We start from the raw sequence: 12080 nt of genomic DNA, 5'->3' as shown, positions 1-12080 counted from the left end.
TACAACAGGAAGGAGCGACTACCTTTCGTCGTGTATGCCGACCTGGAGTGCGTTATGGTGAAAAAAGAAGAAGAAAATTTTTATCAACATCACCAAGTATTTAGTATCGCTTATTATGTACATTGCTCGTTCGATAATTCATTATCCGTATATCATTCTCGTCGCGAAGCCAATTGCGTTGCGTGGTTTGCCGACGAACTTAAAAATTTGGCGCAACGTGTAGAAAATATTTTAACAATTAATATCCCCATGGTAAATTTAGCGCAAGATGAATGGAAAGAATTTCGAAGCGCGACTCAGTGTCATATATGTGAGAAACCATTCGTGGAAGATGATGATACGCGCGTACGCGATCATTGTCATTTGACCGGACGGTACAGAGGTCCCGCGCATTCAAATTGCAATCTAAATTACAAAGAATCTTTTTGCATTCCAATAGTATTTCACAATTTATCCGGTTATGATTTTCATTTTATAATCGAGGAAATAGCCACAGCGTTCGAAGGGGGAATCGATTTACTTCCGATAACAAAAGAAAAATTTATTTCATTTACAAAACATGTTAAGGGTACGAAAGACAAACCGGGAAATCACATTAAATTACGTTTCATAGATTCATATAAATTTCTCACAACAAGTCTCGACAAATTGGCATCTTTTCTGAGCAAGGATAAACTCAAAATTTTATAAATGGAATTTAAAACTTTATCCGCCGAGAATTTCAATTTACTGACAAGAAAAGGCGTCTTCCCGTACGAATACATTGACTGCGTAGATAAATTGCAAGATGCATGTTTACCATCGCGAGAATCATTTTACAGCTCCTTGACAGGTAACACAGTATCCGAGAGCGATTACGCGCACGCTGAAATTGTGTGGCAACGATTCTCAATTCGAACGCTAGGCGAATATAGCGATTTATACTTCAAAACTGATGTCTTGTTACTAGCCGACATTTTTGAAAATTTCCACGAGAGTTGTATCAAGAGTTATGGGCTCGACCTCGCGTATTATTATACTCTTGCCGGCTACACGTGGGACGCCATGTTAAAACATATGAAAATTATATTTGAATTACTCACAGACATTGACATGGTTATGTTTATCGAACGAGGTATACGCGGTGGTCTGAGTCAATGTTCCAACAGGTACGCGCATGCTAATAACAAGTATATGCAATCGTACTCATCGAAACCATCAACGTACTTGATGTATTTCGATGTTAATAATTTATACGGATGGGCAATGGTTGACCATTGCCCTATGCTGATTTTCAGTGGATCGATAATGTTTCCAATTTTAATGTATCATCGATCGCGCTCGATTCGTCTACATCCTCGAAGTCGATCTCGAGTATTCGCAACATCTTCACGATTCGCACACTGACCTACCGTTTTGCCCGACACACCACCTGGCAAGCGCGAAGACAAGCTTCTCGTAACCTTATAAGAAGCGTGATACACTACCGCAACCTGCAGCAATGTTCCCGTCACGGTCTTCGTGTTGCAAAAATCCATCGTATATTACAATTCACTCAATCTCCGTGGCTCCGTACTTATATAGAACTCAACACAAAATTTAAAACATTGGTGGAAAATAAATTTGAAAAAAATTTGTACAAACTAATGAATAATGCCGTGTTTGGCAAAACGATGGAAAATGTGCGCAATCGCGTAGATGTTAAACTTTTAACAAAATGGGACGGAAGGTACGGCGCAGAGGCATTAATTGCAAGACCAAATTTTCATAGTAGGAGCGTTTTTTCGGAAAATCTAATCACTGGAATTACGTAAACTCGAGGTGAAATTCTACAATCCAATTTACGTGGGTATGTGTATTCTCGATATATCCAAGACATGTTTGTATGAATTTCATCACGATTACATGGTACCAATGTATCGGGAAAGATGCAAAGTCATGTACACTGACACAGATAGCCTTATATATCACATTGAGTGCGACGATGTGTACGAGAATATGAAACGCGATATTAGCAGATTTGATACGAGCGACTATGCGATAGACAATGCGTACGGTATACCGCTCGTGAATAAAAAGATACCGAGTCTAATGAAGGATGAAAACAATGGTACCATAATGACTGAATTTGTCGGCTTAGAACAAAAATGTATGCGTTGCGCGTGGATGGTAAGAAGGATACGAAAAAGGTAAAAGGTGTCAACAGTAACGTTGTCGCGAAAACGATAACATTTGACGATTACACGCGATGTTTCAACGAAGAGATTGAAATGACGTGTAGTCAATCGTGTTTAAGATCAAAATTGCACGAGGTATACACCATTCGCGAAACAAAAATTGCTCTAAGTCCGTACGATGAGAAGCGGTATATCGTATCTACAACTACTGATACGTTACCGTGGGGACATTAAAAAATACCATTGTAAATAATTGTATTTATTTATTGTAAATAACTGTATTTATTGTAAACATAAATTATATATATATATATTCATTCATGTAAATTTATGTATATTTTTATTATGTTTATAATAAATTATTTTTATTATGTTTATAATAAATTATTTTTATGTGTCCAAGAGTTGTGCGATTTATCAAGTCCCAACCATTTCACAAAAACTTCATCTCCTTTTTTTATGTATCACCTTTTCCACGAGATACACGTCGGAGTTAGCAACGCGTTGTAGTTCGTATTCGTAGAATCCTCCGGCTACTGGATTTCCGCGCGAATCTTTTAATATATATGTCGCGGGATTAGTATTCTGTATTTTGACAATTTTAAACACTTTGGCCGATCAATTTGGTGTGTAACCTTTATCAAAAATGGTCTTGAATTTACTCACACGTATCGAATCACCCACTTTGAATCTTGCTGGAGCAGCAATTTTTACATTATTGTATACTGTATTTAAAAGTATATCAGCGATTGTAGGAGTGACATCGATAGGTCTCATATTGATAGTGCGATGTTTTCGCGCGTTATATTCTGCAACGAGTTGGGATAAAGTGTCTATCCACTTGTAATTACCATTTAACGTAAACAATTTCCACATATTGTTCTTTAAAGTGCGGTTGAATTGTTCCACGATCGACGCTTTCATGATGGAATACGTTAAATAATGATTAATGTTATGTTTCTTCATGAGTTTTTGCACATATGCATTATAAAATTCCTTTCCTCTGTCTGTTTGAAAATTTTTTGGACATCTTCTACCATCTCGAATTAGTTTCGCAATCGTTTCAGACATTTCGTTTCCGCTCTTACTTTTGAGCGGTATGGCCCACGCATACTTGCTCAGCACATCGATAACAGTGAGTATGTAATTGAAACCTTTGTTGACTCGTGCATAAGGACGCATCTCAACCATGTCTGCCTGCCACAGATCATCGTATCCGCGTATTATGACGCGTCTACACGGAAAATTTCTTCTTGCCGGAGCGTGCAATTCTTCCACGAGCAGTCGCTTTTCAGAGTTGTTTATCTTTTCTTACATGTTTGATCGTGGCATATTTCATAATAATGTAAAAGTTCATGTATAATTCTTTATGTATCTTTTCCTGAGTCGGATGTAGTTTGCACACGTTCTGAAGCATTTTCTGCATTTCATGCATCATTATCTGAAGCGTTTGCACGCGCGTTTCGAGCGCAATAATTGTTTCCTCAATTTCTTTCTGCCTATTCCTCAAAAGTTCAACACTCGTTTCAACGTACCGTTTGTTAGCAGCATCGTTATCATCTTCTGGTTGCGCTACACGTCGTATCTTGCGCAACGCCGGCGTCAAAGTCGGCGCTAGTCAGACACAGAGCGTTATCTCGCATATACGTTCTTAGTAATCCGTTCCATTCATAGTATGCATTATTCGACATACCGAGCGATACTCCAAATTTATTAATTGACATTTCAATACGAAATGTTTTGACAGAATGACTAGTATTGTCAACATGTTGTTTAATTTATAATAAGACCTGCCTCGCGAAGCTCTTCGATAATTGACATGATTTCATTGCCATGAGCATTGTTACCTGCTCGACGCGAAGCTTCCAGCAGCCGCAAACGATCTACCAATTCGTTGGGATCGTTCCAATGCACATATTCAATTTTATTCTCACTCAGTGTCATAGTGCGTGGTAGGTTTATACCTTTCCCAATTTTTCTTTTGATAAGAAGTAATGAAGCGATTATATATTTATATTTGTATCCTTTGTTACCTAATACTGGATTACGCACATTACTATCACGTCTATGCGCGTTTGTCGCCAGTAATATACTTTTATATTTATGCATATCGTTCTCTGTATATACAGCATCATCGGGAATTCTCTTGAAAATTAATTCGTAGAGACCCGGCGTCCCCGCATATTTCACTCCATTGATGATTATTTTATCATTCTTATCCACTTCGAAATGTTTATCGCCGAGCATCATTCCTTCGTCGGAAAATTTAACACCGTATACGTAATCCATCTCGTTATTTACATCTTGGCCCAAAATTGCTCCGATATATCTTTGTCCGAGCGGACCAAGATGTTCTCGCAACATATTCTGACCCTCGAATGTTTGTAATTGACGTTGAACCGACGTTACAACCGCTTCGGGTGTGGTCTCAAAAATTTCTTCGACGGAAGGAGACGAGGTATTATTTGAAGTTGTTGTACAGCTTTTATCGGAGTCGATTGTTTCATTCGCTTTGATTGATTTGGTGTAGAAGTTATCAATGAATCGTTTGAGCGTTTCCGTCCCCCATTTGATATTTTTTCATAAGTCAGTGAAATGTTTGATCGTTTCTGCTTTATGCTCTCTTGTTCTTCTCTGGGTATACCAAACGACTCCACTTTCGATGTATCAGATTCTACATCGATGGTATTCTCAACAATTTGTTTTACAGGTTCAGTGATTGGCTTAAAATTTCTCTCCAAAGTGACGTCTTCCTCAATTTTACTCAGTTTTTAAAGCGTGATATTTTTTGCGAATTGATTCGCTCGTTTTTGCAATCTCTCTCACAATCTTTTCACGTTCATCATCAGCATCATTGTTGTTTATCATGATGGATATTTTGTAGACGTTGTTAGACTGATGTGTCAACAGCGACTAACCTCTCTACGGTATCGCAAATTCATTAAATCCTTTTTTATATCGTTTATTAGTCAGCGAGCTGTCTTTATCATTAACTACGAATCCATACTTGTGCTGCCAGCATTTCTGACATAATGCGTGAAAATCGTTGTATGACATGTCAGTATTTACATGATTATTGTACACGTGTTTCAAGTTTGTACTATTCTGTTAAAATAAAATCAACAGATTCGCATTGTCGCGTATAAAATGCTTGGGTATCTTGGCATACGTTTGACAAAGATAGAAACAGTCGACGCTCGAATGTTGACCCATTGTAAAGTACTCTCTTATCGTATCTTGTTTATCGCACGCCACGTCATCAAAGATAAAAATGGAATTCGGAAGCGCCTCGCTTGGAGCAACGACTTCACTATTATTAGAGAATGTGAAATAACCAATTTCGTCTATCGGTGTCAATAAATTTTCCAAATATTGATATTTCGGTTGTTGAAGCGATTTTGAGTATACGTACAGGTTCTCAAAGCGAACACCGTACGGACTTTCAATTAGACTTATTAATACATTAGTCTTACCACAATTTGAAGGACCGCAAATAATACCGTATAGTAATTGGTAACATGTTTCCATGCTGTCGTATTTCTTTTTTAAGCATTAGTCTATTATCAAAGTTTGTAACTTTGATTATCGTCGCTTGCCGCACAAACCGCATTTTGAGAATGAGTGATAAGAGGACCTATTTATAGATGCGCATCGAATCGAAACCGCTCAGTATTAAAAATGTTTTTTCATCTGTCGAACGACTGTCATATTCTCGAGCTTACCTCTGAACAGTTGCAATATATACCAAAGATTATTTTATTGAGACAATTTAGCCGCTACGTGGAACGACTGCCGGACAAACTTCCCGAACATATAAAGGCTGATTCTGAAGTACAACGGTATCGTAGATGTTTGCGACATTATAATTTACCATGGCAGCAAACACATATCGACGGTCCAGCATCATTTATTAAAGATTGCTACAAAGGTCAGCGAGAATTATAAGAGGTAGTGGTCTATTGAATCGTGCGATAAACGCGCTTCCTATCGAATTACATATTCCTGGATATCAGTTTTGCGGACCGGGAACTCGTTTAAAAGAACGATTGGCTAGAGGCGATCGAGGTATCAATCCATTGGACGCTGCGTGTCGCGAGCACGATATAGCTTACTCGCGAAGCAACGACCTCGGCGAACGACACGTTGCGGATCGTATACTAGCTGTGAAGGCGCGGGAACGTATTACCGCGAGGGATTCGACTCTTGGTGAAAGAGCGGCTGCTACGGCTGTTTGGACGGCCATGAAAGCAAAAACGAAATTTGGTATAGGAATAAAGATGAAAAAATCACCGAAAAAGAAAAAGATGTTGAAAAAACGAATACTTCCAGTAGCGAAGCGTGGTGGTATTTTACCGATTTTACCATTGTTGGGAGTAGTCGGTTCTTTGGCTGGTGGAGCAGCGAGAATCGCAAAGGCTGTAAACGATAGCAAGGCTGCGCAACGCCAATTCGAAGAAATGCAACGTCACAATCGTGCTATGGAAGGTCGTGGACTTTATTTCGCTCCATACAAGCGTGGACGGGGGTTCTCACCGACTGCTAAGAAAAAAAACATTAAAAATGCCTGCAGGTGTAACAACTAACGTACAATTGGAACAACTTGCAAGACGTATGCGCATACCGTTCTTTAGAGGCGTTTTCATGCGCAATAATTTACCGATAAGCGGCGTGCGACGAAACGAGAGCTGCATTGTCAATTTGGACGACGTTGAGGGTCCTGGTACTCATTGGGTAGCATACGCAAAGAGGGGAGATAATGTTGTGTATTTTGACAGTTTTGGAAATCTTCGACCGCCCGAGAAATTGGTGCAATATTTTGGACAGAATGTAACAAAAATTGAATATAATCATGCGTCTTATCAAAATTATAATCAGAGTATTTGCGGACAATTGTGTCTACAATTTCTTCAAACGATTAAATTTAAAGCCTAACACTCTACTGTCGTGACTCAGTATTCGACATGTCACTTATGTTGACTGGTAAGAGTAGCGTTCTTGCCGTAAGCTACTTTCCATCCATAGATTTGAACGATGATGATTACGAACTTGGTTTAACGGATTTTGAAACTTACCATATGATATCGAATGTGAATTCCTCGAATAATAAATTTTACTTTGACAACGACGACAAGAAAATTACGATTCCCGAAGGATCGTACGAATTGCATGGTATAAATGAATATCTAACGCATGCAATTTTACAATACGATTCCCACAACATTGTTAATAACAATGATGAGAAACATCCAATAGTGATTCGCGCTAATCATAATACGTTGAAAAGTGAAATTAAATGCATATACAGAATAAATTTTAATAAGCCCAACAACATAGGATCGTTGTTGGGATTCTCGAATCGTGTATTGCAGCCGCAGAAATGGTACGAATCAGATGTGCCGATAAATATTATTAACGTAAACATTATTCGTAAGAATGCAGTGTGACCGCTGGTGCATATAGCAATAGTAAGCGCGTACACACGATACATGAATTTTCTTCGAGCGTACCACCGGGATATAAGATATCGGAAACGCCCGCGCAAATCATTTATTTACCGATCGTCGTGCGAAGCATTACTGATACATTTAACGATACGTGTTGTGGATCAGGAGGGTCGATTGCTCAATTTTCGAGGAGAGGAAATTACCGTACGATTGCACGTACGACGACGTCAAAAATAGTATGCTCGTGTTGAATGAAACGGAGCACGCGAGAGACAATATCTTTACGAGGGACAATACTTTTGCGAGGAGACGAGCGGTATCTGGTGACAATAATCAGGTGTCTGGTTACGCTAAAAAGAAGCTCAGCGCGTTGAATCGTGAATTTTTAAAGTCTTTGGGATTTGTCGTACGAAATAATTGAAAGAATGATTGACATTTTGAACATTGGAAACAAACCGATCTTTGACGACCGTATAGTAAAAATTGAAACTCATACGTACAATCCATACGCAAATACAACACTTGGATATAGCGATGAGATACGGATATCTACACAGTATCAGGATTTGTACACGTTACCGTGCGAAAGCTTCCTTTACATCGAAGGAAAATTGACGATAAGAAAAAAAGATGAACTAATGATATTGGGAAATAATTGCGTTGCATTCATGTTTGATGAACTTCGATATGAACTCAACGGTGTGGAAATTGATCGCAACAGAAACGTTGGAATAACTTGCACGATTAAAAACTACATTTCCCTTACACACGAGAGAAGTAAAATCTTGCACAATGCTGCGTGGAATATAGTTGAAAATAATGGTGCTGAAGGTTACTTCAATTTTTGCGTGCCGCTCAACATGTTGCTTGGAATTTGCGAGGATTATAAGCGCGTTGTAATTAACGCTCGTCATGAATTGATTTTAATACGTTCACGCAACGACTACAATTGTCTATTTGGAGCTCAGGCTGCTAAAGCTGAGATTGAATTACACAAAATACAATGGCGTATGCCTCACGTAATATTGAACGAAATTAGTAAACTGTCCTTGCTACGAGCGTTGGAGAGCGGTAGATACTTGAACATGAGTTTCCGCTCGTGGGATCTATACGAATTTCCTTTGTTACACAGTACGACTAAGCATTCGTGGATTGTAAAAACTGCCTCTCAGCTGGTAAAACCGCGATACGTAATCTTTGCACTACAAACTGATAGAAAAAATGTCGCGTCGAAAGATATTACCAAATTTGACGACTGCAAATTGACAAACGTTAAATTCTATCTAAACTCTGATTTTTATCCGTATGATGATTTAAATTTGGATTTTGATAAAAAGAGATATGCTATCCTATTCAACATGTATGCGCGTTTTCGTAAATCTCATTACGGATGCAATAATGATAATGTATTATTTACCATGGCAAAATTTCTAGAGTGCGGTCCTCTCACAGTCATTGACTGCTCGCGACAAAACGAGTCTGTCAAAAATGCTACCGTGGACGTAAAAATAGAATTTGAATGTAAGCTAGATGTACCCGCAAATACTACCGCATATTGCCTCATCTTGCACGATCACATTGTCGAATATAACCCGTTGACAAATGTTGTCCGCAAAATTACATGAATTAGGAATAATCCCCTTCAATATAATAACATTATAACATTATAAAACTGGCGATACTCGATGATCGACATTAGTTGTCCGTCATAGTTCTCGCCAATATCATTTCATTATGGTTGTGCCAACGTTTGTGGATCTTCAAGGATTTATCGTTGAAGGAAAGTTTATCGTGAAAGAAATTGCGATTCTGAAAGGGCTCTGTACTCTCTCATTATATTTTTACGAGTCTTACACCATTCCGTTTGCTCACGAGATTGGAGAGATTTCAAGTTGCATGGTTGATTGGAAAACATCACAATCTGCAATGGGAAGATGGAAACATTCATATACTACAGAGTCAAACGTTTAATCACTGACGCCGTGACGTTGAAAGATGCATCTTCTCGAGTGTATGTCAAAGGACATGAAAAACGAGATTTCAAGTTGCATGGTTGATTGGAAAACATCACAATCTGCAATGGGAAGATGGAAACATTCCGTACTACAGAGTCAAACGTTTAATCACTGACGCCGTGACGTTGAAAGAGGCATCTTCTCGAGTGTATGTCAAAGGACATGAAAAACGAGAATGGTTGGCAAATTTACTGGAAGACGATGAGAGAATCGGTCTTATTATCGAGACATTGGATAACGACTATGATGACGTTTCTGCTTTAGATAAATTAGATGCTACTCTGCGTTGCGATAGACATGTACGAAATTGTGCTTTACAAAATATATTTAAATTATTCAATTGGTGGTTGAATCATCATCATAAAGGTTCGATCAATCCATATTTATAATAAACTATTGTTACAATACATGTGTATTATTATCTTTTTTATCCTTTCCTTGTAGTATGTATTATATTACAGTACGTGATGCATTTTTCTATTAGTCTGCATTTTAGCAGACAATGGGCGTGGAATATTTGACATCTTTAAACGCGAAAAAATATTAAAATTCATGTCGTTCATGGTTCGCTTGATGTTGATCGACGTTCGTTTGATGTTGATCGACGTTCGTTTAATGTACGATAGATGTTCGTTTGATGTTGATAGATGTTCGTTTGATGTATGATAGTGGTTTGATAGTGGTTCGATAGATGTTCGTTTGATGTTCGATAGATGTTCGTTTGATGTACGATAGTGGTTCGATAGTGGTTTGATAGATATTTGTTTGATGTATAATAGTGGTTGGATCAATCTGTAGCAAGTATTATATCTCTTAGCCATGTATACATCTGTGTGGTGAATATTATATTTCATGGTGCAGCTGCATCTGGTATTATATTTCAAGTCATGATATTAAGATATTTATTTGATGTATAATAAGATTTAAACATGTTTAGATCGATATTGATCAATGTTTAGATCCATGTTGATCAATGTTTCAATAGATATCTGATGTTTATTTGATTATGTCGCTATTTAATTATAATTATAATTATCTGTATGAATGCTGTGTGGAGCGACAGTCCGCGTCAGCTTTTAATTTTTTTGTCAGCTGTGAAGAGTAAGCATTTGTTGCTAACTCTTATGTCATGCAGATCCCCTACCCATTTTTTCACCGAAACGCTACCTAGCTCTCGCTAGAACTAGCATAAAGTATCTGACTGTGATCCTGTGAGTTGATTTGTGAAGTGCAGTTTATTTTATAAAGATTTAAAAAATGTCGCAAGTTATGGCATTTCTTGACGCGATGTTCGAGACGGGGTACCGTCGCCTTCAGCTTTCCGAACGGGTTGGCAGGCGAAGCCATCGCTGTGCACTTCGCTAGGTTAAAAATTTGGCTCGCAACCTATTCCGAGCGTTGTTGGATGTACTGTTCGAGGATGTAAGTAGTTTTTATTATTTTTATACGCTTTTTTATTTATAATATATCTATATTTATACACTTTTATCTTTTACAGTGTTACCAATATCGATGCTACCACATCCCACTTGGTGATGTAAGTAATGTTTATTATTATTTTATATGCTTTTTTATTTATAATATATTTATATGTTTTTTCTTTTACAGAAATATCTATGTTACCACAATCTCATCCCGGGGTATATCAACATCGCGCACATGAAAGAGGTGCGTCAGTGGCGGACCTTCAACCGCGAATATGCGGAATATGAGGATTTGTGAGGCGATGGCGCCCGTGCTCGCCTCTAGACGGGTTCTTCCCTTACCTGTACGTGGACATTTTCTGTCTCCGCAGATTGTTCGGAGAGGAGCCCCTCGTACTGTAAGTATCTCTATATAATACGCTCAAAAGTTTGTGTATTTTTTAAGGTACTAATATAAATGTTCATTTTTTTCTGTTATAGAAGCAGCCGTCGCGAGTTCCCCCTCCGCCTCTCTCCGACTAATTTTTAGTTTTTTCTTTTTTATATTTTATCTTTTTATATTTTATATTTTATATATTATATTTTATACCTTTTTATATTTTATATTATATTTTAGATTTTTTTATATTTTTTATATTATATCTTTTATATTTTTAAACACACACACACACACACACACTATATCTATAAAAATACACATTTTTATAATTAAATATTTTGTTTACGATAAATATGTGTATATGTTTTGCGCCTTCATTATCTATCCCATCCTTCTTCCTCCTCCACTTAGTATTGATTAGATTACATTTAACATATATAATTAGTAATAATAATAATAATATAATATATAATAATAATATAATAATATAAAAAAAATTTAATCTGCGTTCTCGCGTACGCCTTAGTCTCCGTCTTATCGCGTTCCCGCTATCCTTTCCCCTCATCCTCATTCTTTCTCTCTCACGCTATCTTGCTATTGTAATCTTCTCCTTTTCCCACCACATCATGCTTTCATTGTCCTACGCTATGTATAATGCGCAT

General features: G+C 37.6%; 1 protein-coding gene across 1 annotated transcript; it reads right to left on the bottom strand.

The window, feature by feature from the left end:
• Positions 1 to 3929: 3929 nt before the first annotated feature.
• Positions 3930 to 5684, bottom strand: LOC140667709 (uncharacterized). The gene is made up of 2 exons (XM_072895872.1): positions 5630 to 5684; positions 3930 to 4666 (listed from the first exon to the last, which is right to left on the bottom strand). The coding sequence occupies exons 1-2, from the start codon at positions 5682 to 5684 to the stop codon at positions 3930 to 3932; spliced, it is 792 nt and encodes a 263-aa protein (XP_072751973.1).
• Positions 5685 to 12080: the final 6396 nt, after the last annotated feature.

This window comes from Anoplolepis gracilipes, chromosome 7, assembly GCF_047496725.1.
Source record: "Anoplolepis gracilipes chromosome 7, ASM4749672v1, whole genome shotgun sequence".
In the NCBI taxonomy this organism is placed as follows: domain Eukaryota; kingdom Metazoa; phylum Arthropoda; class Insecta; order Hymenoptera; family Formicidae; genus Anoplolepis; species Anoplolepis gracilipes.
This window is presented reverse-complemented; position numbering and strand designations above follow the sequence as displayed.

Coding starts and splice junctions, on each gene's coding strand:
- LOC140667709 (XM_072895872.1), bottom strand. CDS start 5,684: ATGGAAACATGTTACCAATTACTATACGGTATTATTTGCGGTCCTTCA. Junction 4,667..5,629: donor TTGCGGTCCTTCAAATTGTG/GTAAGACTAATG, acceptor AATCAATCAAAG/CGAATGAAACAATCGACTCC.